The sequence below is a fragment of the Mus caroli genome, unplaced genomic scaffold (genome assembly GCF_978045245.1).
Source record: "Mus caroli unplaced genomic scaffold, Mus_caroli_1 scaffold_4, whole genome shotgun sequence".
In the NCBI taxonomy this organism is placed as follows: domain Eukaryota; kingdom Metazoa; phylum Chordata; class Mammalia; order Rodentia; family Muridae; genus Mus; species Mus caroli.
In genome coordinates this window covers 38,411,908-38,439,123 of record NW_028227259.1, presented here as the reverse complement: position 1 = coordinate 38,439,123, position 27,216 = coordinate 38,411,908, and the positions used below count along the sequence as shown (strand labels likewise).

The 27,216-nt window shown below is 47.9% G+C and overlaps 1 protein-coding gene across 3 annotated transcripts in view; it reads right to left on the bottom strand.

Moving 5' to 3' along the window:
- The window catches only part of Afap1 (actin filament associated protein 1), a 111,718-nt gene that overhangs the window by 72,186 nt on the left and 12,316 nt on the right, over positions 1-27,216 (bottom strand). Inside the window, exon 1 of one of the 3 annotated variants that reach the window (XM_029477636.2) lies at positions 9,483-9,728. The exons of 1 other annotated variant lie outside the window; for it this stretch is intronic. In XM_029477636.2, the coding sequence (XP_029333496.1) occupies positions 9,483-9,546 (64 nt within the window). In that variant the 5' untranslated portion in view covers positions 9,547-9,728. Of the gene's footprint in view, positions 1-9,482; positions 9,729-27,216 lie in introns of those variants that run through there. One more of the 3 variants, XM_021163596.3, reaches the window with a different exon arrangement.

Here is a 27,216-nt window from a genome sequence, read left to right as displayed (position 1 = left end):
CCCTCGTGATCTTATCATCTCCAAAACAAGTGACAGAAATGGGACTATGAACAGTAGGTGCCTAGCCTGTGGCAGCAGGCTGAGGAAGAAATCTTTGTACAGGGAGCCCCTCCTTTGTCAGCCCTGGCATCCAGCACCCCACGCTGGATGAAATGCCAGACACTGAACACAGACTGGGGCCAAGGTTGCAGGAATTGCTAATAACCTCCCCACAAAAAATTCCCCCGAATACTCTCATTCCATTCTACTTGACAGTGTACCAAGAGGAAGTCTGTCTCTCCCACCAGGCAGGAGCCGATCTGCAATCAGGAACCACAGTGAACATCTCAGCAGGAATATCTAGCACAAGGTCAACAGGCACCTGCTCTGGGTGGTAAACCAATTAATTCACTAGGGAATTTCTGGTTTCCTTAACGGGCAGGACCCTTGAGATGTGTCTTAAAAAGAAAATTCCAGAGTTTAAAAAAAAAAAATGTTGTCCCTGAATAGCAATTGCGTCTTCTGTGACATCTTTAGAACTGAAGGAAAGTGAGGCAGAAGACCAGGGCCCCTTGGGCTGCTACCACATCTGACAGGGCCTTGTTTGCTTGGAGCTCATTCTTGGGCAAATGCTGAAGGGACCCAGCACTCCAGCTGTAAGGAAGTGAAGCAGCTACCACCCGAGTGTGTCCATGCATATTTTCCCTTATAGGGTTACAGTTCAGACTCCTCCAGCGGATTCTTCCAAACATCTCCCCCTGGCCTCGGCAGATAATCCAAGGAGGCAGCTGAAAGGTTGGTCACTGAGTTCCCAGAAGTAGCAGCCAAGGTTTGAGGCTGCTGGTCTTTAAGTTTCCCTTGGCAGGGCAGCATCTGATGGTCTTAATAACTGGACAGCCATCATCTGGGAGGCTGGGTGACTGTAGACATGATTATTTAACCTGTGATGTCTGAATCATAAGTCAGCTGCCCAGCTGGCAGCTGAGAAGACCCAGAGGCTGTACATAAGGTCCTCAGCACAGACACTGGTGGGAGCCTAACCTGAATCTCTTCTTAGCAAGCTCCTGTGTCAACAGAACCAGTGGCAATTTGCTGGGCTACAGGAAGATGCTGCAAGAATCTTGGGAATATTCATCCAGGCCAGGAAGAAAGTCTTTAAGAGCATGGGAATGGGGGGCTGGTGAGATGGCTCAGTGGTTAAGAGCGCTGACAAGCTCTTCTGGAGGTCATGAGTTCAAGTCCCAGCAACCACATGGTGGCTCACAATCATCCTTAATGAAAAACAAATAAAAAAACCTATGGGCTGGAGTGAGCAGGATTGGAGCCAAAGGGAAGGGGGGTGGGGAGGAAAAAAAAGAGCACGGGAATGGTTCTGAGCATCCTTGCTAACTGAGTTAGAGGCAGGTTAGGAGGAGTTCCTGAGGACGGGTGTGAGAAACCCCAGAACCAACCCTTTCCAGAACCTATGATGATCCTTGAGGTTAGACTCATTCAAGGAAGCCCCAAGTGAGGACACCCTTCCATTGGTTTGTAGGACGCTAAGGCAGGCAGGATCTGGATGTGATTTTTGCTGTCAGAGTGCGAGTCATCGACAGCATCACAGGAGTTCCAGGTTCACATGAAGAGCTCGCTGAAAGGAAGCTCATAGGTCACTTAGAAAGTAGAGTTCAATACCCAAGATCTAAGATACAATTTGCGAAACACATGAAACTCAAGAAGAACGAAGACCAAAGTGTGGACACTTTGCCCCTTCTTAGAATTGGGAACAAAACACCCATGGAAGGAGTTACAGAGACGAAGTTTGGAGCTGAGACAAAAGGATGAACCATCTAAAGACTGCCATATTCAGTGATCCATCCCATAATCAGCCTCCAAACACTGACACCATTGCATACACTAGCAAGATTTTGCTGAAAGGACCCTGATATAGCTGTCTCTTGTGAGACTATGCCGGGGCCTGGCAAACACAGAAGTGGATGCTCACAGTCAGCTATTGGATGAATCACAGGGCTCCCAATGGAGGAGCTAGAGAAAGTACCCAAGGAGCTAAAGGGATCTGCAACCCTATAGGTGGAACAACAATATGAACTAACCAGTACCCCGCAGCTCTTGACTCTAGCTGCATATGTATCAAAAGATGGCCTAGTCGGCCATCACTGGAAAGAGAGGCCCATTGGACATGCAAACTTTATATGCCCCAGTACAGGGGAACGCCAGGGCCAAAAAGTGGGAGTGGGTGGGTAGGGGAGTGGGTGGGGAGGGTATGGGGGACTTTTGGGATAGCATTGGAAATGTAAATGAGGAAAATACCTAATAAAAAATATTAAAAAAAAAAAAGAAGAAGAAAGTAGAGTTCAGACATGACACGGGAAGCATGGTATCCCCGCCCCCACCTACATCAGTCCAGTTTAATTCAACTCAAGTTGATTAACTAGTTGTGTGGCACTATGTTCAAAAGAAATGTATTCAAAATTGAAAGAAGGGTAATATCCAGTGCTGGACATCCTTGCTCCCATATTCCAGAGCCATGCACAACACAAGGACCCATAGCACCAAGAACAGATGTGGGAAAGTTTTTTTTTGTTTGTTTGTTTGGTTTGTTTTTTTTATTTTTGGGGGTGTTGTTGTTGTTTAAAGAAAAAGGGGTCCTGATTTCTCCCCACTTTGAAAAGATAATTCCAGAATGAGCACCAAGGCAGAGCCGGGATGGTGAAAGCCAGATGAGGGGAAGAGACGATTATTAACAGTAACCTACAGGCAGAGGGAGGCACTATGCCCCTTTTTCCCCCACTTTCATGTGGGTGGATATTTGCATGTATGTGGGCACATATGTGTGGGCACACACTTGTAGGGATGTGTGCATGTGTGAGTTTATGTGCACATGGAGACTAATTTCCAGTCTCCTCCTTAATCCATCTCCACGTTATTTATTGTGCCAGGGCCTGTTAATCAAACCCAGATCTCACCTATATAGCTAATCTCACTAGCAATTTAGTCCGGGAACCCGTTTTCCACCTTCCCAGGCTGGAATTAAAGGTGGCTGCCTCATCTACCTGGCCTTTTCATTGGCTCTGGGGATCCTAACTCAGGACCTCACATCTGTAGGGCAAGTGCTTTAATCACTGAAGCATCTCCACAGCCCTGGGAAGAACACATGTATCCTTCATTCATTGTAAGAAAATGTGAACATTACATAACTAGAAACTCATTGTGGAAATATCTGGGTACCACGAAGGGCAGAGTGGACAGTGACAAGAAAATAAATACAATGCCACCATCTTACTCAAATGATGAAGTAAGCAAACAGTGCACACACACACACACACACACACACACACACCAGAATCCTGACAACTATGAAACAGCCAGTGGGCCAGAGTATGGAGCAGTGCTAGAAGGCTTGTCTCAAATGCTCCAGGCACTAGGATTAATAGCCAGCACCACAAAAACCAACGCAAACGCCATCTAGCCAGCAACTCGGTGCCAGCTCTCCAAGAGCACTTTTACTGTGGTTACTTCAGGTAAGTGAATCACATTGGAAAAAAAGCCATCTCCATAGTGCTGCACACTCTTCAGATGAAGAAGCAAGCCAACGGAAACAGAAAGTGGATGGCAGTCACCTGCAGGCACCACGGCTGAGGGTGCCAAGCTATTCTACTTCAAGGGGCATGGCTCCCAGTTCCATACTTACTGGGGATAGCAGCTTGTACCTTGGCAACTCCCCAGTTTCCCTGGCTTTTCAGATACAGAGTGAGCGGCTTGTATCATCTCTGGCTAATGGTGTTATAGTTGGATTCATTGTTACACTATTTGTTTCCATGCAAATAAAAAAAGTTATTAGCCAGGCAGTGGTGGCACAGGCCTATAATCCCAGCACTTGGGAGGCAGAGGCAGGCGGATTTCTGGGTTCCAGGTCAGCCTGGTCTACAAAGTGAGTTCCAGGATAGCCAGGGCTACACAGAGAAACCCTGTCTCGAAAAAAAAAAAAAAAAGTTATTAATTTCAGGAAAACTGTGCTTCAATGAATAAACTTTGAATTTCCAAAATCTAAGTTACAATTTTAAGAATCAAGTTGCTTACCATAAAGGGTTTACATTATGGGTCACCTAAATGCACCAAGAACTTTACATCAAATCCCCCAGACCAGCCACGCATCCCTGGCAGCCTCAGTCCTACACCTAAGTGAGGTCAGGTCCCATCTGACCTGGCTTGGTCACGAGCCAGAGGGTCCTGAGCCCCATCTTTCTAATGTGAGCAAAGAAAGAACACAACGGTCGGCGAGTGGGTCTGGGCAAGATGGGGAGGGCATCAGTGACAGCCTCCTGAGGCAGAGTCCCTGAAGACTGCCTAGAGGCCATAGGCAGTATGGACCGCAGCATGTCAGGGAATCCAGATATCCTCTAATGAGCCCTGTCAATCACAACAAAGCCTCCACAAACTCACATCTGAGCACATAAAATATAAACTTAGCAAAGACTAAAGAGGGAAGCAGAAAACACATAGGAGAAAACGTAATTTTAGCCTCAGATTTCCACGAACACCAAAAGTACCGATACATGTTTAAAAAACAGAACTCTTCAAAGAAATTATTTTTTAAAATGGGAGTACATAGAATGGATGTGTCTGACAAAGTTTTTCTGCCAGCACCCTCAACACCAAGAACATACAGAGGCAAACAACCCAGCAATGAACAGGCCAAGGAGCTATGACAGTTGACCATAAAGAATCATAAAATGTCACTAAATGAATAGGAAGACTCTGCAGTCACTCATGCAGATGCACAAACCAAACCACCATGGCATTCACCAGCTGACTAAGGTTTAAACAATAGAAACACATATGCTCAGTGGAAGGGGATGTGGGACCTTATCCCACCCCTAATCCTTAAAGGACAGTGTGACAGCATCCTAAAGTTTAAAGATGCCCCCACCATGGGCCCAGAAACCCACGCCCACAGATTTACGTAAGACACACTACTGTAGACAGCCACACAAAACTGCCAAAGCCCAAGCTCAAACTGAAGGACCATTAACAATGCCAGGGGTAAATACATTACATTGTGATCGGTTCAGAGTAATCCCCAGCAGTAAAAAGAAATAAAGTATGCACACATAAACCCAGGTAAATCTCTCAAAAGAGCTACATAAAGGGAACGCCCATCTATAAAGCAGATGAAATCCCAGGGCCAGCAGCGGCACCTGGTCACAAAGCCAATCAGGGCTAGCCCAAATCAGGATGTGAGAGTCTGGGCCTCTGACTCCAGGGCTAGGGAGGAGCTCTAAAGTCAGAGACTGGGGCTCTGTGAGCCACAGTAGCAGAGATCTGGAGAAACACAACAGGTTAAGGTGAACGGGTTGAGTAGGAAACACTATTTTATCTGGTAATATGAGATCTGCATAAATAAACGTTTAAGAAAAGACTACTGTTTGGCAGCAAATAAACGAGTTAGGAGCAGGGGTAGGGAGCTTCCTTGGCTTCCCACAGGAGGAAGGCAGGCTCTACCTTCCTACATCACCACCACCACCACTCACGGCGTGCCATTTGCCACTCAAGACATGGGGTTCTTCTAAGCAGAGGGAGTGAGAAAGAACACATGCAAACACAAAGGAAAGCAAGGAGCCAAATAAAACAATCGTGAGTGGACTTTCTCATCTTGGTGGTGAGAAAAAGTGAAGTTTAGAGAAACCAGCAGCTCACACAGATTGAAAGAACAGGAGTCATCAGGCCAAACCAGTTCTGTCTTCATCCCCAGATCCTGATGAAATGCAGCTGGCCAGGTCAGGGAAGAATTCCGGAGTGCACCAAGCACTGCCCACAGGAAGCGCGTTCGGAGGGAGGAAGGAGTAACTGCCTAGCCTTGGGCATGGTGTAGGCTACAGAGGTCAGGTGTTAGGGTATTACTTCCTTTGTGATCCTTTCAAATCCGGATGACTAGCATCTTTCACAGCGACAGGGCTTCCAAGTCTCAGGGACAACCAGGAGGTGTGTCCAGTGCACCATGCTATCGTCGCAACCATGCAGACACTAATGCCCAGGGATAAAAGCATGTTCAACGGCACAAGGCTCAACAATGGCATAAAGAACTACTCACACTCTGTCTTCCTGCAGGGACATGGCAGATGGGCACAGTGGCCCTGGAACCACCTCTAACATAGGAACAATGACGGCCAAAGCCACAAGGGAGAAATAAATGAACAATCATGCATCCTGCCAGCCTGTGCCACAGCCCCTGTGTCCTGCCAGCCTGTGCCACAGCCCCTGTGCTAAACCCACACTACTGCCGGCGCCACTTGACTATGGAAAGAGACAGCAGGCTCCACGCAGGAGGAACCCTGGCTGGCAACTTCCACAGACACTCAGCCATCTCCAAGGGGGACATCCAGACAGCTAGCTGGCCCCCAACCTGATCCTGTGACTCTTCACTACTTTATTAAATAAAAAGCCTGTCCCAATTAGGTTCTTAAAACTGTAACTATGGGGATTGTTGAAATGGCTCCGTGAGTAAAGACATCTGTCACCAAGCTGAATGACCTAGGTCCCATCCCCAGGACCCAAACACAGAGGGAGAGAACTAACTCCTGCAAGTTGTGCTGACCTCCACATACGAGGTAGCATGCATGACACATGGATTTCCCTCACATCTCTGATGAGTCCACACTTCTTTGCGCCTCCTTGCACTATTCCATAATAGTCTGAGGCATGTTCATAAAGGACAGTTCATACTCTGCATCCCTGTAGGGACATGGCAGATGGGCACAATTTGCCCCGGCATCCACTTTCTATGAGGAACCTAACATCCGATCTTGTTGGGAAGATACCAGCTGCCTTCTAGACTCTGTGCAGGCTGAGTCACACTTCCACTGTAGGAAAGCCAAGGCAAAGGCATGGGCAGCGTGGCCCCTAAGAAGGCTAGAGCTGCCGCAGGAGAGAAGGGGCCATCAGAGAGGGGCCACCTCCGTTTCCATTCCACACCCACCCAATGGAAAAATCCCACCAGCCCCAGAACCACTGGGTTATTTGTAAACTAACAAAAGAGCCTATACAACCTCCAAGCTTCCCTGTGTCTGCTCTGTGCTCAGAGAAATAAATAAAACTCCAAAAGGAAGTCCTGAAAGCCAGGGCAAAGCACACTGTTCTGACACCTTGGAAACACTGGGAAGGTAGCACAGACTCGGAAAGCAATACAGCCCTGGGGGCACTGGGAAGTCTGGCCGGCAGTGAGAACAGCAGCTTTCTCAAAGAGCCTGCACCAGGCCTTTACAGGAAGTCCATCCCTTGTAAATCGCAGAGCCTTCTCCTCACTGGCCCCTGCAATCCAGCTGTCCACAGAGCCCGCAGCTGGGCTTCTGTATCCCGGGCTCCTCTCATCCGGTCATCTACAGACACTGAGGCCAGGGACTGTGTCATTAAGTCTCTTCTGTCGGCTAGAAGAAATAGCCTCAGGGCTCCCAACAGCAGGCCTGAGACAGCCTTAAAACTCCAAGGAGGAAGGGCCAAGGCTCTCCAGGGAGTGGAGGCTGCAAGGCTGGCGTCTGTCTCTCCTCCTGGATCCCCTGGCAGATGGTTTTCTTTCCCCCTGAGCGTGTAGGAACAGGAGGCAAGGCGGTGGGCACCTCAAGCTGAGTAACATATGCCAGGGTGTTAATGGAAGCAAATTAGTGGCAAGGCGTATCACACAGGCTGCGCTTCAGGGACTGGAGCTGCCACACTCACAGGATGGGCAAGAGCCAGGTTCCTCGGGGACATGAGACTCAGGGTCCTGGAAGTTCTGCTGACAGCAGTTTGGTAGCCTTGAGTGTGCTCTGTAAAGCCAGAGTGGCTAGAGGTTTGACTATGAATGTTCTATGCCCTATGTGGAGCGCTTGGCACAGTCTTTGACACAGATAAAGCCCTCAACAACTCCTGGCCACTGCCACTTTCATTATCAGTATAATCTATTACACAAAAGAAGTTTATCAAGGGTTCCTCTCTGCCCCAAAGAATGGTTGGAAAACTTAAAGACAGATAACATGCAGCTTCACCCCTCCCTGGCGGGACGGCAGTCAGTGCTCACCAAGCCACCGCTGTTGCTGCCTCCTCGGAACCCACAAGAGCCTCCCGTGTGCTTTTCAAGGGAGCTGTTCCTCCAAGCGAGTGCCTCTTATGTTAACAGTAATGAACTGTGTTGAGAGGGACGCCACTTCATAGGTGAGAAAACAGCTATCAAGACAGTAAGGAAACTTCATAAAGTATTCAGGATCGGAGTGTGAGTGTGTGTGTGTGTGTGTGTGTGTGTGTGTGTGTGTGTGTGTATAATATAAATACATATGCAAATACACACACGCACAGTTCAATCCCATCTACACAATAATCCTTCCCAGATGTTGGACTCAGTTTAGACCCCGGCTCCAGATCCCATCTTATATTTCCAAGGGCCTTCTGTGGAGAACTCATAACCTCTGTGGAATGCTGGTGGCAATGACGCAGCCTCAGGCAGCGCTCAAGGATTACAGAAGTAAATCCTCCAAGGCATTAGGAACTTTAGGGAAAACAGGGCTTGCAAGTGAGATAGCTCTGGATTACTCAGAGCAGGATGTGGACAGTGACAAAGCGGAGCTCAGGGCAGCCCTGGCTACTATCGCCACCATCATCCAACCCAGAAACAAATCTCCCTACTCTCTCCTTCCAGATGCAGTCACCTCCCCTGGCTCCTTACCACTGCTCTAAATTAGCCCGCTATACCTGCCCCCTCAGGTCACTCTTAAAAACATCTTCTTCTCCTCCCACCTCTGCACTCTGGCTTCACACTCACACACCTAAAAAAATTGCACACAAAGAGAAAGGGCCACATTTGGGGGACCCAGAATGAAAGGCAAACAGACTCCTTTGAGACCTTTCCAAAGGTTTGAATTATTTCAGAATAAACAAAGAGGGGAACCCATCCTTCAGGCTCTCCCCATTAAGTATGTGATATGTATGTGTGTTTGTGTGTGTGTGTACACATACATACACACATACACATATACATATATGAAATGCTAAGAAGCCTTTATCTGCTCTAGCTTGGGTAAGGTTCAAGGGTGGCCCCGGGGGCTCTTGTATTGAGAGCTCTGTCTTCTGCATGGCTGAGAAAAGAGGTGATAGGACCTTTATGAAGCAGAGCCCAGTGGAAGGTATTTCTGGCTCCTCCCTGATCTTTCCCTGGCTTCCTGTCTCGTCCAAGTTATCCTCCATGTTCTCATGATACCATTTGCTAGGAATTCAAGGTCACATGGTCACCAACCTTCAGCCACAATTCTGTGAGCTAAGAAAACTCCATAAGGGATCCAGGATTGACAGTGTTGGCAATATAAGGACGGACACACACACACACACACACACACACACGCTCTCACCACGTTTTAAGGATATATCCCCCTTCGTTGTCCCCCCACTCTCCGCTCAGTTTATCCCTCCCATAGTCTCAATTTCATGTCAATAAAATACACATAAATGGAGACTTTTGAAGAAACAGTTCAGAGTACCTGATGCTGGGATGGAGGGTGGAGCATGCTGAGAAGATGTGGCCCTCCCTGACAGAGGAGGCATGAGTCAAGTTTTACACCTGGATGCTCCCACTCTTGCCCACACATGATTTCCACAGTGCAGATATGTGCCTTCCCTGGACCTGCAGATCTCTGAGGGTCAATCCATGAAGGCTATACTAAACACAGGCTCCCCTGTGCTGCCTACTTGTCTGAGTGGGGAGTGACCTTCATCTATCAACAATCCATCATAGAAAATGCACTATGGCAACCTGGAATGTTCCTGTTGGTAACAGGATGGGACCAGAAATTGTCTTTCTCCAAGATGGGCAGATATCACAAAGGCCTTCATCCCGGAGCCCAAGACCTCATCTTTATCAATGGCCTGAGAACTCATGAGTCTCTGCTCCTTCTAAACCCCCAGAGAAGAGTGTGACAGCTTCTGCTTATCTGTCTGGAACCCCACAGGATCTAAGAGCAGAGAGCAGAAGGTAGGCTAAGGAGCAGGTAACTGGGCCTAGCATCCTGAGTACCAGGAAGGAGTGAGTAGTGGGGAGGGTGAGACAAGAAGTTCAACAAGGGTGGGAGGATATGGGGGACTTTTGGGATAGCATTGGAAATGTAAATGAGGAAAATACCTAATAAAAAGTATATATATATATATAAAAAAAAAGGAGAAGTTCAACAGGTTTCAACCTACCTAAGACGCCAGCTGATTGATTGGTAGTGGCCATAGGAGAGGCTGGAATCTCAAAGGTAAACAAATGGCGCAGGCATAGGCTTGGGAGACCCAGGTTCCAGAGCTCATCATTACCTCCATGATTAATAATGAACATGGCAAAAAAAAAAAAACCCAGATATGTTTTCATCCTCCGTGGTTGGAATGATCTTCACACTCACACACCTCCCTTCGACCAGACAACAGCCACAGCCCCACACATCTATTCGTCTGGGAGCTTAGCTGTGTCTACTAAAGTGGCACTGAAGAAATCCTGCAAGAATAACATTCTTAGTGATTCCAATTATCACTAAACCCTGAAAACCTGCGATCTGAGAGAAGCAGGCAATAACTCAGCCACGTGTCCAGAATGCACCCGTCCAGCCCACCACAGAAAATCGTTTATGGTCTTCTCCTGTCTAAAATGTCCATTTTTTCTCAGGGCCCGAAACTGAATGTCAAAATGGCCAAGGACACCAAAGAAAGACGGAATGTGCAGATGGGAGGGAAAGGGACCAGGCTGCGGGGGGAGTGGTAAGGGCTGCAGTGCAGAGGCAGTCTCCACATGAGGAAGACAGCTGTCACCAACTGCCACTGGCCCCTTGACTTGACCCTATCCACGCCAGCCTAACCGGCACTAAGTGTGCACCTCATACAAGTACGCATGCCTCACACAGATGCCTTCTGAAACAAGACCTTCAGCCAACAGGGCCCAGAGCCCAACCCCTAAGAACATCTAAAAACCCAGGAAAGCCAGGAGCTGTGGTCTCCGTCCCAGCTAATGCCAGGATCCACTGAAGCACAGGAGTGGACGGCAGGGGCGCAGAGCACCGCAGCCAGGAGAAGCATGAGGCCTGGGCAGAGAAAAAGACTCTGCCCGGTAGATTGGCTCAAAAGCCAAAACCACCAGCAGTGCCCCTGAGGAGTCTCGGCTCCCAGCTCTGCTATCATAGGTCAACCGCTTTGCCTGGGTGAAGCCTTGCTGCAGTCAGGCTCCATAGCTGGGAGTCCATCCCAGACCTTAGCAGTGCCCTCCCCCTTGATAGTGAAAGTATTCTCTTTATTCCAAGAATAGTTTCTGAGAGGAATGCAGTTTGAGGCCCACTGCTGAGGAAGAGTGCTGCTCACAAGGTACTGACTGACTAGGAAGGATGCATGCAGAGTGTGCCCAACGGGGTGCAAAGTAAAACTTGACAAAGCTAAGAGGCCTCCTGCACCCCAACTTCTCCAAATTCCTGTTGATTCAAACTGGGGGGTGTCGTGTGTCTGTACTTTCCACCAGAATACTCTGGCTAGGTCAGTGCTGGAGACATTATTTTCAGCTCTCATTTGTACAAGCACAGGCAATGCCTCCCTGCATCACCCCAGTCCCAGAACTGTAGAAAGCTCCTTCTGGAGTCACGCACCCTGATGCCACATGGGTGTGCGGGAAGGAGTGGGAAAGGACCGAGGAGATAATGTCAGCCAGGAAAGACTCAAGCGGGGGGGGGGGGGGGGGGGGGCTGTGAGAGCCGATTCACCCCAGGTAGGCAGCATGCCAAACGTGCCCTTTCCACGAGACCCTGGATGGCTAGAATGGATGAGCAAGAACGTTCCTCCAAGTTCTGTCATTTCCCTAGACACAGCTGAAAAAAAAAATGAAGGCTGGAACTCTGAAGCCTGAAATGTTCCCGGATCCTAAACTTTCTAACTTTGTGCAGCTCCACTGTGGAGTTCTGGATTAGGAATGTTTGACCAGTGACATCCACACACTTCAAAACCCAAAACAAAGCCACTACATTCTGAGGTACTCTGGCCCCAAGCACTTTGGTGAAAAGAGGTTCCACCTTTAAAGACGCAAATTCTGAACTCTCAACATTAAACAGAGACACTAAGGTCCACAGAGCTCAGAATTCTGCCAGTACCATCTTTCTCTGGCCTCTCTTGTCCCAGCATCCTGGAGATGCTGCAAGGGAAACCACCTTCTCAAACAACCTCTCGTTCTGTCAGAAACTACTTGGCTGGGGATGGACACATGGCTCAGGGGTTAAGAGCACCTTCTGCTCTTGCAGAGGGGCCCAAGTTTGGTTCCCAGCATCCAAGACCAGGTGGCTCATAACTGCCTGTAACTGTAGCTCCAGGGCATCTGATGTTCCTTCTGGCTTACACACACACACACACACACACACACACATACACTTTTTAGACTTACAAACTACTCAATCATAAAGAAGATCTCAACTGCTTTATATACTTAAAAAAAGAAAATAAAAGAAAACCTAGGTTTTTAAAAAGAACACAGAGGACCATCTTTGGACAGTTCTACTTCTAAAGTTTGGGGTAGAATAAGTAAAATTTTCATGATTCCAAGATAATCAACAATGCACTTCACTATCTGTAAAAAAAAAAAAAAAAAGAGCAATCTTTCTGAGCCAGGCATGAAGAGAACCCAGCTGGCTAGGATAGATGATAATCAGGTCTCGGCAAGCTCTTGGTCCCAACTCCCAGGGTGATGCGTGGAAGGAAAAAGCTATCAATGACCTGACATCTGACCAGTCCCTCACCACGCCATCTGCTTCTCCCTCATGCAAATTTAAAATGATTATGCCCTGTCTTGAGACAGAGCAAGGGCTGCATCTGTCTGTCTAAGGCCACCAGTAACTGTTGCCCACACCATGGTAACTAATGGATTCAAGTTGCACTTTAGACGGGAGCCTACTGTACCTCGGTTCCAGACCATGAATAAACACACACTCTAATGCTCTGTACTGATTAATTATCCTTTTCTGTAAAATTCTTTCTATGTTTTATTTCTTGATAAGATGTACATAAAAAGTGGACTTGGAGGACTGCAAAAATAACTGTTTTCTTGAGACCCAAAACGTATGGCCACTTCTAGCCGGCAGGTTTCCATTCTGCATCTATGGCCCACCACTCAATGCACAATCAGGGAAGTGTGGGGGAAGCCAAGAGGCTGAGCAGCTTCAGGGGCTGAGGACATGGCTCAGTGGTAAACAAAAAAACCAAAAAACAAAAACAAAAACAAAAAACAGAACTGTACCCAGGTGACCTGCAGCAACTGTACCCAGGTGACACTAGGCTGTGACTTGACTGTGCGCTGTGACTCGCACCCATACGCCATGTCTCCTGTGACCCACAGCTTCCTCTCTGAGGGTGATATCTCCAGATTTCTACTCTAGGGCCACACATCGCAGCTAAGCACCTGAGGAGAGTCATCTACCCAGAGTGACCTGGGGCCTCAACTTACTAGAGTCCCTGATCACATGACAGCACCTGTCAAAAGGGACAGAAGAAAGGACAAGCCCCTTCCCGTCTATTCAGGAAATCATTCAACAAATGGTTATTAAGTATTCTCTGTGCCAGGCGGTGGCTATATAGTGAGAAATCTCCTTTTCTAGTGAAGACAGACCAACCAAAATACAGAATCGGGGATCAAGGCTACAGAGAAATACACAGTAGGGAAGAAAGTCCCTGCCTGTCCTGGATAATGGATGTTAACAAGGGAAGTGGGGCTGGAGAGAGAGCTCTGCGGTTAGCTGCAGGAACTGCCTTGCAGAGGGTCTGAATTCAGTTCCTAGCACCTATATCCAGTGCATCCTGACTGCCTGGAACTCTAGCTCCAAAGGGGAATCTGATGCCTCTGACCTTCACAAGCCCCTGCACTCTCATGCACACACACACACACACACACACACACACAGAATCTAAAATAAAAATAATATTCCTTTAATAGATAGAAGGACATTGGAAGATCACTTCCTGAAGTCTTTGTAAGGTGACACCTTTTCCCCTCCATCTTGTACTCCCCATAAATGGCCCGAAACGTTGGGGAGACATCACAGTTACTGTTTTATGACAGCTCAGGTTCCTGGTATCGGACAGACACACTGCTGCCCTTTTAGGACAAGGCTCTGTAAACCATCTGGCCAATACCAGAATGTCACTTTTTAAAGCGGAAACTTTAAATGCGAGCGAGCGTGCGTGTTTATTTAAGTGCTTTGTGCTTACACACGAGCAGGCTGCACTAACAGATTTCTCTGAGTTTGGCTGACGTTGCCAGCTCGCCATAAACAGGCTTCCGCATCTTTTCTTAATTGTTTATAAATAGCACCAACACCCGAAAATGTAAATCAAGGCAAGCTGTGCCTTATACTTGGCTCTGCTGTGCCAGCAATACGTGACAGCTGCCAAATCGAGGAGAGGAGATCCAGGGCTTACAGTGGATGCCACAAAGCCTTGCACTCTTCCTGTGACAGCCAAGGAGACAGAAGGAATTTGCTCCCCACAAAGACAGGCGAATCCTTTGTTAGGCATATAGATGCAGACGCTTGCTGGCTATGAGTTGGTCTGTCCTGTCACATTCAGTGAGATTTCATGTTAGCTCGCATCCTCGAATCCCCAACAGCAACATTAAAGTGCTAGTGAGCTCATTCTACAGACTAGGAACACAAAGAATGGAGAAGATGGCAGGCCCCATAGAGGCCTGCAGCAAAGGCAAAGCCCCAAGCACCTTCCACATGACACTGTCAAGTCCCTTTCAAGCATTCTCACTTGCCCTTCGCCTTAGGGTAGCTCTGTCTTTGGGGGGAGCAGCAGCAGCTGGATGTTGGGCAGGACACCGCCCTGTGCAAGCCTCACTTTGCCCAGCAGCTTCTTAAGTTCCTCGTCCTTGCTGATAGCCAGCTCCAGGATCTCAGCTGGCTCTCAGGTGCTCCAGCATGGCCGCCACCTGCACCCATACACTGCAAGCAGCTGCCCTTGCGCAGCAGTGGGTGCACACACCCCACCGGGAATTACAGGCTGCTGGCATGAGACAACCGTGACTTGACCTTGGCACAAGTCTAGGGACAAGGGTCCTCATTTGCTTTTCAAGCTCACAGATCTCAATCCATCTTCAGGGAGGAGCTCAAGGCAGAAGAAACGCAAGCAGAGACCAGCTAGGGCCCTTAACCACAGGGCCAGCTCTTAGCCTGCTTTCTTAAAACACCCCAGGTCCACCTTCCCCAGGTGGCACCACTCACAGCGGGCAGAGAGGGTCCTCCCACATCAATTAGCAATCCAGAAAGGGCCTCACAGACAATGGCCACAGGGTCCCTCTTCCCACCTGTGTTGAATTGACCACCAAGATCAGCCGTCACAGACACACTACTTGAACTCTCAAAGCCCAGTGTTCTGTTCCTCTGACAATGCTGACATAGTCGCACCAGGCTGCACTCCCCGTGCCAGGCTCAGCACTTCATCATCCTCGATTCTCACCAGGATTCTGTGACAGTGCTACATTTCACTCCCCATTTACAGATGAGAAAACTGAGGCCCATTAAAAAAAAAAATCCTCGGGGCTGGTGAGATGGCTCAGTGGGTAAGAGCACCCGACTGCTCTTCCAAAGGTCCAGAGTTCAAATCCCAGCAACCACATGGTGGCTCACAACCATCTGAAACGAGATCTGGCGCCCTCTTCTGGAGGGTCTGAAGACAGCTACAGTGTACTTACGTATAATAAATAAATAAATCTTTAAAAAAAAAAAATCCTCTATGCACACCTGTTAGGATCTTTTGGAAAACATTCAAAAGCAAATATTCCTTTAACTAAAAATGTTAACCAAACATAAAGATAACTACCACCAGGGGCTGGAGAGATAAAGAGAACTGACTGTTCTTCCAGAGGACAAAGGTTCGATTCACAATATTCACATGTTGGATCACGACTCGCTATAACTCCAGTTCCTGGGAACTGACAGCTTTTACGGCCTGCAGGGGCACCAGGCACATAAGTGCATACACACAGCATACACACAGGCAAAACTCCCATCTTAGGTCTCACATCTGTTCAGGTCAGGCCTCGGAGACTCAGGAGACTGGAGACTGGGTGAAACAACCGGGCCTGCTGTGTCTTAGAGGATCCGGGAGGCAGGAATGGTAGGTGAGGAGGAGGCTGCTTCAGTGATGGAGACAACTGGAACCAGAAGCCTGGCTCTGAATCCCGGAACTACTGCTTGAGGGTTCTGGGACAGCCGAGTTGATAACAATCAACTTAGCATTTGAAAGCAGCCAAGCAGAAGGTTTTGAGTGTTCTCAACACAAAGAAGTGGCATGTCCATCATACAGACCAGCTGGCCGTGCAGATCTGATTGTTATACACACGTGCTGCAATGTCACTGTGCCCCACATGCACCTAAAATTACCATGTGTTCTTTACAAATAAGATGGAAGGACAGATGTAGTGGCCTCTGCCTGTAATCCTAGAACTTGAAAAGCAGAGAGGCAAGAAGATCAGGAGTTCAAGACCAGCCTTAGCTCCTTAGCAATAGAAGCCCAAATGGACTACATGGTACGCTGTCTCAAAACTGTCAAACTAAATGAATACATAATTGTTTAAAAAGTATTCTGTAGCCTTGGGCAAAGTGCTTGACTGTCCTGTGCCTCCAGCTCCTTACCTGTAAAGCAAGGCTAATGACAGTAGGTTAAAGTTCTCATGGCATAGAATGCCATTAAACCAGTTAAAACATCACAGTGCGGGGCTTGATCATACCTAAAAAGGCTTCAAAGGCGCAAGTAGGTTTGGAATTTTCCAGAGTGAAAAGTACAAAGCACCGTCGTGGACATTATCTTTTTGACCCTTGGAACACTTCTCCTAAGAAAGCCGAGCAATCAGGGCCTTGGAGACCCTGTGACGTCTCAGCGGTGAGAGAGCCAGCTCCCTCCTCCACCCTCCTCACATCAGCTTTGCTCCTAAATGTTGGAAGAAACCGCAACCTAGACTGGCCAAGACTCAGGATAAGGACCTAGAACCACAGGCCCACAAAACTGAGCCGCTTCACTCACAGCCCTAAGTAAGAGGCTCTCTCCTCGGCACTGCCAAGGCAAGAATCCAAGGCCGGGAGCCTGGAGCACCGTGTTCAGCCGCTGGCAGGTCATCTTTTGAGAGATCATCCCATAAAATTAGTGTCATACTTTTCAAAGAGACAGTGTGACTTTTATAGAACCATCCACTCCACTTGGAAAGATGGGCTAATAAAGCCACAGAAGGAGAGCACACTTGTACAACTACAAATTAGGTTCATCTGTCTGGGGCTCACGTCCCAGAGCCCTGTGGGCACACAGCTGCTCTTCTGAGCTGAAACTGAATTGCAAGGGACAAACAGGTCAGCTTGCTGAAAGAAGGATTTTTGTTTTGTTTTGTTTTCTTTCCTCCAAAATGTCTGGTGTAAAAAATCCCTTTAACTAAGTTGTTTGTTTGTTTGTGGATTGAATGCTACAGCTGGCTAAGATAGCTTGTTCTGATGACACATCCACCTTGGTGGGCCCAAGCCAGGCCCTAAGGCAAATGAGTGCAAAGGACTACAGAGCCTGCCTTTAAGAAGTACCTCATGCTCTGGGAGGGCTGAGTAGGGATGGATCACTACAATCCCAGCCCACAGGATCACTGCTTTAAACAGTGGTTCTTAACCTGTGGGTCATGAGGGGGGTGAACAACCCTTTCCCAGGGGTCACACATCAGAGAGCCTGCATACCAGATGTTTACATTGCAAAGTCACAGTTATGAAGTAGCACTGAGCATATTTCTTTGTTTAGGGTCGGGGTCACCACAACATGAAGAACTGTATTCAAGGTTGCAGCATTGGGAAGGTTGAGAACCTCTGGCTTACAGCAATACCAGCTTTGGCTCTTAGAAGCTGGGCCCTAGGAATTCAAGCCAAATCTAAGCCCTGTTCCAAGCACCCCAAGACAGCTTCTGGCAGCTGCCGTGAGGCGCAGGAAAACCATGTTGAAAGGAGAGGCCTGTCCTGCCTCCTTGAGGGACAGAAGATAAGATCTTGGGTTTTAAAAATCTGTGAGAAATCACCATTGCCGTTCATAGCAACGGGGCGAGACAAGATCAGAGTACTCTCCTCCCAGACACAGGAGAGCAGCATGTAACTGTGCAACCGTGCATGGGGGTCCATGAGAGGCCTGGAGGACTCCAACACCCACTTCCTGCCACTGCCTCCTCACCCCTCCAAGCAGCCACTCTGAAAAGAGAGATTCAGCAGAAGAGCCGTCCTTTTTCTAATGCCTTTGATGTTGTAAGAAATAGTGTGGGCTGGTGAAATGGCTCAGCGCTTAAGAGCACTGACTGTTGTTCCCAAGGTCCTGAGTTCAAATCCCAGCAACCATATGATGGCTCACAACCATCTGTAATGAGATCTGACACCCTCTCTTCTGGTGTGTCTGAAGACAGCTACAGTGTACGTACGTATAACAATAAATAAATCTTTGGGCCAGAGCAAGCTAGGCCGGAGTGAGCAGAGGTCCTGAGTTCAATTCCCAGCAACCACATGATGGCTCCCAACCATCTGTACAGCTACAATGCACTCATATACATAAAAATAAATAAATAAATCTTTTTTAAAAAGAAAAAGAAATAGCGCTTTCTCAGCATGGGATGCTCTTAGAGCTCATCAGATTCACAGACAAGCAAGAGGCACTGCATCCCTTCCACCTGGGGGACTCTGAGACTGGAAAGTTATAAGTCATCTGCCAATTGACTGAGCCCAAATTCAGAGAAAGAGACAGTCCTGAGCCTTGCCACATAGTCATAAGATCAGGCTGTGTCCTAAGCCAATAGGATGTGGAATTGGGGAATGGGGCAAGTCCTGCCTGTGGAGGAAGAGCCAGGACTTCCTTCCTCCATATTCAGCACAGTGGCCATTTGATCCTTTCAGCTGGTGTCTCTTTCTGCAGAATGGTGTACTAAAAACTGCTTCATTTTCATGAGTCTCTTAAATGTGTTTTTATCATATTCCCCACAATGTCACCCAAACATATCACACTGTGAAGCAAGAAGGTTTTCACCATTAAAAGCCTTTAGCCCCTAGCAAAGGTCAAAAAACATCAAGATGTCACATGATGGCATTGCATTTCCTGAGGGTAACCAGAGACACTGAGAGCTGGAATTCTTTTTAAAAATCTACCATAAAAAGACTCAGCGACCTCGCTTCAGATGCACTGGATGCACAGCGTGGCTCTTCTTTCCAGATCACCTCATTCAACTGCACCCTACAGGACACACTCAACTGACACCAGGTGCCTTAGTACAACCAGATAGGTCACAATGCACCAGACCACCAACACCCGCCTCCAACTTGCTGAAGATGATCTTGTCCTAGTGTGGGCTGCCAAGTCCAGGAAGTAAATGCAGAAAACAACTCTCTGGTCATTTTATCCTTTGTCCTTTCTGAGGGGAGATAGAAATCCGTCTCGGTGGAAAAAAAAAAAAAAAAGCCGGGCGTGGTGGTGCACACCTTTAATTCCAGCACTCGGAAGGCAGAGGCAGGTGGATTTTTGAGTTCGAGGCCAGCCTGGTCTACAGAGTGAGTTCCAGGACAGCCAGGGCTACACAGAGAAACCCTGTCTCAAAAAAACAAAAACAGAACAAAAACAAAAAAAGACTGGGGGAGCTGGAAAAATAGCTTAATGCCAAAGAGCACTTGCTCTTGTAGAAGACTGGGGTTCTGTTCCCAGCATCCACATCAGGGGACTCACAACCACCCAATAACTCCAGATCCAGGAGAACTGATACTCTCTTCAGCTTCCATGGTGTCCTAGTGACAATTTCTATTGCTGTGATAAAACAGTGACCAAAAGCAACTTGGGGAGGAAAGGGATAATTTCAGCTTAGATATCCTGATCACAGTCCTTCCGGAAGGGAAGTCAGAGCAGGAACTCAGGGAAAGAACCTAGAGCTGGTACAGAGGTCATGGAAGAGTGCTATCTACTGGCTTGCTTTGACCAATGGCCTCTCCTGGGCCCACTTCACGGACTACAGCCTACACACAGTACCAAACCTCAGCCCTTCTCCAAGATCCCTTCCATCCTAGGCCTTCTACTGCAACTGAGGCTGCACTTTCACCAACAGCCTCTCCTGGGCTCTCTTCGTGGGTTTCAGCCTATCACATAGTGGCAAGCCTCAGTTGTTCCCCATGAGCCTCATGCCTTGAAAACCAGCACCATCTGGGTGACTCTTCCACTACCAAGTTCAGCTGCCAAACAAGGTACAACCTTGGCCAACAATGGACCCCTTAAGTTATCGGTGTGATAACTTAAGGAAACTCTTTACAGATGAGTCTGCTTCAATGATGCTTGTCTCTTAATCATAGCCTTACTTCAACCCCAGCTGACCAGCATAGATTGTCCCAATGAAGCGAAGATTTCACTTTGGTGGTTCTTAATTCAAATTATTACATTAAATTTGTGAATCGTTGCTTCCCTCTGAGACTTCACGAGGCAGGCCTCCATCATCTGCACTGCTCTCAGCAACCTTTCCAAGCCCATCAGCTCATTAAGCTCCAACATTCAGGGCTTCGCTAGCTCAATGTCCCCTAGTCCTCCCAAAAATGTGATCAGGTCTGTCATATCAGTACCCCATTTCTGGTACCAATTTATGACTTAGTTAGAATTTCCGTTGCTATTATAAAACACCGTGACCAAAAGCAGCTTGAGGGAAGGAAAGGGTTTATTTCATCTTACAGCTTGTAGTCCATCATCCAGGGAAGTCAGGGTAGAAACCTGGAGGCAGAAACTGGTGAAGAAGCCCTGGAGGAGTCCTGCTCCATGGCTTTTCTCAGCCTTCCTTCTTATAGCACCCAAGAGCACTAGCCCAGGAGTAGCACTGCCCACGGTGAGCAGGTGAGCCCACTACCCATATCAATCATCAGTCAAGGATACGCACTACAGACTTGTGTGTAGGCAAATCTTCTAGTGTCATTGTTCCAATCAGGAGACTCTTTCCCAAAATGACTTGAGGTTGTGGCAAAGTTAATATAAAACCAGTCAGGACACATGGGGACACACATGCTGTGCTCACATACATGCAGGCAAACATTCATACACATAAACTATAAGTAACTCTTTAAAGGGACAGGGAAGCTGAAAAGATGGCTCATTAGTTAAGAGCACTTGCTGTTCTTGCAGAGGAATTTGGTTGGTTCCAAGCACCCACATGGCAGCCCACAACCATCCATAACTCCAGTTTCAGGGAATTCTTCTGGCCTTTACAGGCCCCAGGCACATATGTGTACATACATGTAAGCAAATACTCATACACATAATATAAAAATAAGTAAAGCTTTTTGTAGAAAAAAAAATAAAGACCAAAAAGAGCCTTGACTATCACACATACACACACACACACACACACACACAAAACTTCTCCCTTCACAGCTGAGTATATGGTGTCCACATAATAAAGGCCTGTTATAATAAAGGATAGTTGGCTCTATCCTGAAGCCTGGCTTCAGGATAGAGCCAACTCAACAGTGGGGCAAGACTCTGGCTTGGAGCAAGACTCTGACTTGGAGCATATGTCATCATACTGTACGACTTCTAATGTAGGAGGGAAGAAGCCAGACACAGGCCATCCTACCCACACCACAGTCATTCAGCAGGTCACATGGCACCTGTGGAAAGACTTATGCTTCCCAAATACTGTAATTGGCTACATGTTATCACTGTAGACTTCACAGTCTAACTTGAGGCTTTCCCTAGAGTCTGCTAGAATATGGTGTTAAACATGTAGCAAGCAAATAATATATGCTGGCTATTGCTAGGTGCTGGGGACTCAGCACTGCCAAGAACAGCAATCCCTGTTGAAGAGGAGACGGTGTGCTAAGGAGGACTAGAAAGAGAAAGAAGCTGATGAGACAGTTAATAGACTGTAGGAGTTGGGCATCTCTGCTGGGCGGTGCAGAGAACACCCTCTGAGGGCTGCAGAGAAGCATGTCCCCGAGGTGCTGAGGAGGCTGCTGTCAGTTGACTCCCTTGGTTCCAGGAATAATGGTTGTGGTGGTTTCAATGGAAATGTCTCCCATAGGCCCATAGATCTAAATACTTGGTCACTACAGAGTGGTGCAACTTGAGAGGGGTTAGGAGGTGTGGCCTAGTGGGAGGAACTACATCACTGGGGGGTGGGCTCTGGGGTTTAAAATGCTCATGCCAGATCCAGAGTCTGTCTGTCTTCTCTCTCCCTTCCTCTCCCTCTCCCTCCTTCCCTCTCTCCCTCCCCACTCTCCCTTGCCTGACAATCCAGATGTAGAACTCTCAGTTACCTCTCCAGCACCATGTCTGCCTTCAAGCCACCATGCTTCCCACCATGCTAAAAATGGACTAAACCTCTGAACTGTGAGCCAACCTCAATTACTTGCCTTGCTATGGTCATGGTGTCTCTTTGCAGCAATAGAACATTGGCTAAGACAATGGTCAACGAGCTCACAGCCATGAAGTTCGGGAGAAGAAAGCAAAGCAATGAACCAAGTGTCAGACTGTTCATTCATGAAGGTCAAATTGGTTTTTAGTAGCAATGGTCCAATTATAAAATCCTTGGATATATTCATTTGTAAGTCAAGGTATTCCAGGATATATTAACTTTAGTAGTAAGTTAATGCTACCAGTTAAAATTTAAAATAAAAACATTCATTGTTCAAGAGATGATAAGGATGTGTTTTTTTTTTTAAAGATTTATTAGGATGTGTTATCTTTGATGAGTTTACTTCCTCTGCCCTGTTTAGTTTTTCTTGTCGACTTGATGCAACCTAGAGTCATCATGGAAGAAAGAATGTCATTTGTTTGCATTAATCTAATTGGTTTATTGCTGTGCCTGTGAGAGGCTGTCTTGATTGATAACAGACATGGGAGAGCCCAACCTGTGGGTAGCTCCATCCCTAGGCAGGTGGGTCTGGGCTGTGTAAGAAAGCAGGCTGATCCTGAGTCACTGAGCGAACCAGTAAACAGCATCCCTCCTTGCTCTCTGTTCTAAGTTCCCGCCTGAGTTCCTGCTCTCACTTCCCTAGTGATGAATTTTAACCTAGAAATGTAAGCCAAACAAACCTTCTTCCTCCTCGGGTTGCCTTTTGCTCATGGTATTCATCACAGCAATAGAAAGCAAGCTAAAAACAAATTCTCAAGATGTATATTGGAAAAATGACAAGGGTGATGAAGGTGGCGGTGACAGGACGCCCTTGCTGAGTGTTTCTAGTGCTGGTGCCACTGAGTTGAGCAGTTCATACACATTTGCAGGTAAATCCTCAGACAATCCTGTTGGGCAGTAACAGCCCGTTATCCATTTCATAACTGAAGTCAATCAGGGGTGGACAAGCTTAAACAATTGCCTATAGTTGCATTTGGTGAGGCTCCGGACCAGCTCTTGCTAAGGATGTTACTTATAAACCAACCACCTCACACAGTTCTCAGGGGACAAGACTGCAGTAAACACCGTCTGGGGACTTCATACTCGAGGCTCTCCTGTGCCACTGAAATGAGATGTATGGTGATCTTGCAAAATTACCTATCAGCTTTCTGCTCCATGGAGAGATGGGAGAGGGGTCAGAACAGAGTGAAGGCTGGTAAGTGTGCTCATGCGAGATCCCAGCAAGATGGAGTGTCAAGTTGTTCCCTGTTGTCTGCAGGAAGCAAGGCTCAGTAGAGGGGAAGCCTCGGCACTGCTCCTACCTGCAACACCACAACACCTCAGACCAGGGGTTCTCAGCCTCTGCTGTACACAGGAACAATCAAGAGATCCCTAAAAGCAACATCTCCCTGTACTCCACTCTCAGAGATTCTATCGCAGCTGGCCTGCTTGTCTCAAAAATCCCCTGTGCAGCCAGGGTTGCAAAGCCCTTGTCCCAGACACTCACACACTTGGCTCAGGTCAACACACTCGTTGGGATTCTGAGCACTAGAAAACAGGTTCAGACAGGGCAGCCTCTACCCTGTGACCACAGACCTGTCTACCCTGTGACAACAGACGAGCGCTTACTCTCTGCTTTAGGGAAAAGAAACTGGAATCCCAGATTTATTTCAGTCCAAACCAAATAAATTTGCAGGTGAAGAGAGATTTGGGTGTGGGCTTCTACACAAAACACTTCCTGTTGCTCCCTGCCAGAAGCCTGGGGACTAACTGAGCCCGGGGAATTCTGAGAGGAAATTCATGTCTGAACCACAGTGAAAGTGTACTGCCTACACACACCCCACGGCACAGCAACGCTTCAGGTCGGGGTGCAAATGGAGGACACAGCAGCACAAAAGAAGCCAGCTCTGCGGCCTCTGCTCCCTCCGTGTCACTACTGGTTCTGCTCTGAGCCCCGGGGACAGATAAATAACTAACAGCACAGAAACTCGGAGGACAGAGATACTATTGAAGGAATTCAGCCACCAGCCAGGAAAGGAGCCATAGGGCCCTGTTTCCATCCCTAGGAGATGGAAAGGAAAATGAGAACATACACACAGGCACACACACACACACACACACACGCACACTAGCTGAAGGAACACACATGCATGCATATGCACACATAGGCACATGCACATACATACACACACAAGCTGGAGGAACATTTAAAGTGTTTCACACCTACAGGCCTTCCACTAATAGCAATTCAAGCAAGCCTTCAGTTTCTTGCAATCCTTGCAACTCCTCCTGCATCACTAATCTTCCTAGAAGCCCTTTGCTGTCAGGGATGGTAACGGATGAGGCCTGAGTTGGCTAAGACATATTAATATAAGAAGAGCACGCTCTGGTGTCCCCCACCCCTGCCCAGTGCCCCCTACCCCCCCCTCCCAGCAGTCACTCTCAGCACAGTGAAAAGTGACCTGTGTTCTTTTCACTGTCTCAGCCTCTCCTCTGACCCGGCATTCCCCGGAAAGCTAGCAAGCTGGCAGCCCTGTCTCTGACTGCTCTGAGGCCACAAAAGCCGTAAAGCACTGAGTAGACACGGTCCATCTGTCTCTCACTGTCTTCTACTTGTCATGCGGGTCACTCTGTAGGCAGACTGGCTGCGGAAGGTTTGGCAGGTTACCAGAAAGTGACTCCTCACTCCTGCCCTCCCTCCTTGGCGCAGACTACCCGAAGTACAGGAAGACCAGAAGGCTTTTTTCTGAGCCACATGATGTGCATTCCTGTCCTGCTCCGCTGGAGACACCCCACCCATCGCATGCAGGCAGGAGGAGCACATGCCTCCTTCCCATGGTGGGGCAGGTGTCCTAGGTTAGCTCAGCTTGTCATAAGACCTAAGGGGGCTGTCTCAGGCTGGACCTCACCCGGGCCTCACGGGCATGAACCATGCACGCTGTCCCTTTCAGGTTTTCGGGCAGAATTACAGATGTGCTTTCTTCAAGTTCCAGAGAAGTTGTTTACACAGCTGTATTCCCAGTAGACACGATGCCTTACAGGCTGCTGAGCCGTGCCACAGTATAGCTTACCTGCTCTCGGGACACACTGCTTCCTTAGCTCATTTCATCAAGGAAACAAACCAAGAGGGATAGAGAGATGGCTCCGCAGTTAAGAGCACTTCCTGCTTTTGTGGAACACCTGAGCTCAGGTCCCAGCACCCACAGCTGACGCCTCCCAACTGCTTGGAACTCTAGCTCCAGGAGGACCTGACACCCTCTTCTTGCCTCTGAAGGCATTGCGCTCATATGCAATGTGTGCAAGCAAGTGTGAGTGCACACACACACAGTTAAAAATACAATAACTTTAAAAAATAAAAAACACCAATCTCACAAAAATCCAGTGAGTTTTCCAATAACCCCCCTCCCATCCCCTTACTGAAGCAGGACATAAAGATCTTTTGACTCTGGAACCAATACTTTGGCCAATGTGCCGCACAGTCCCTGTGGGGCTGGGAGTCCCCCCTGACCTTAGAACTGCAAACATGGAAGCCTCTCACATGTCTTCCAGCTTCCTAACAGTAAGCAATTTATACATTTCCAACTGTATTTGGGAAAGTGCACAGGCCGTTGTCCAAGGTTCCTTCATTTGTGTCTTGGACAGATCATTCCAATGCAGCGAGCAGAGGGGTGTGAGAAGTGTCTGCTGAGCTGGAGAGACAGCAAGGTCAGCTGTCACAGGCATACGCAGCCCTTAAAGGTGTATTGAAGGAAAGATAACATGAAGTCCCATCAAACACAGAAAAGGAGACAAAATGACCAAGGGCCTTCTGGGGCTGTAGAGACGGCTCAGAGGCGAACAGCACACACAGGGGACCCATGTCAGGTAGCACATAACCATCTAACTCCAGCTCCACGGGCTCTGACAGCTCTGGCCTCCTCAGATATGGAACTCAACCCCCATCTCCCAAGCAAGTCCGTGGACCATGGACCACAGTAGTTTTGCCTCGCCATTCCCCTTGCGTGTCATCCTGAATGCTTCCAGAACACGATTACTACGTCTCTACCTGCACAGGCTTCCGCGTTACTGTAACTTCTTTTCTCTGAGATAAATGCCCTCAAGGGCAACGGCGCATGCTTGTGTTTCCTGGTTTAGATTTCTAAGAGACTGTCACCACGCCTTTGGGGGCCTGCCCCTTTTTTCCTTCCCCACCAGTGCCTGTGACCCAACCTCCCACAGCATTTTCTGTTATGAATTTTTCATTTTAATGGTATCTTACTGTGAAGGGTTTATTGTTGTAGGTTTTGTTTTGCTTTTTTGCTGTATTTTCAACCCAGGGCCTCACACATACTAGGCAGGGACTGTCCGACTGAGACACATCCTCAGCCCATGATGGGTGTCTTCTGTGTGCTTACTTGTTATACAATCAGCTCTTCCTGGTTTGTTTGATTGATTTTGATGTTGGTGGTGGTGTTTTGTTTTGTTTTGTTTTGTGTTTTACATTTTCTACTTGAATGGTTTGTTTTCCTGTTGAATTTTGGGAGTTCTTTATATACTGTACCTACTAACCCTCTATCCAATATGTTATTTACATTTTTTTTCTCCCAACTTGTATCTGCCCTTGTCTCTTAACAAGCCCATCTATTTATTGGGGTTTAATTGCCTACTTAACCCACAGAGTCATCACTATGAGCTGCTGCCAGAAGGCCATTCTTATTATGAAGTATACAGCTGAACCCTGAAAATCCAGGGGCTTCACACGCTCTGAGTGGCTTGGTGTCAGCCTGAAGAACAAAAGGTCAGAGGGAGGCAGGGAACAGGACGCAATTATCGAGTATCAAGAGTGATGGGCATTCCAGCCCGCCTCACAGCCAGTG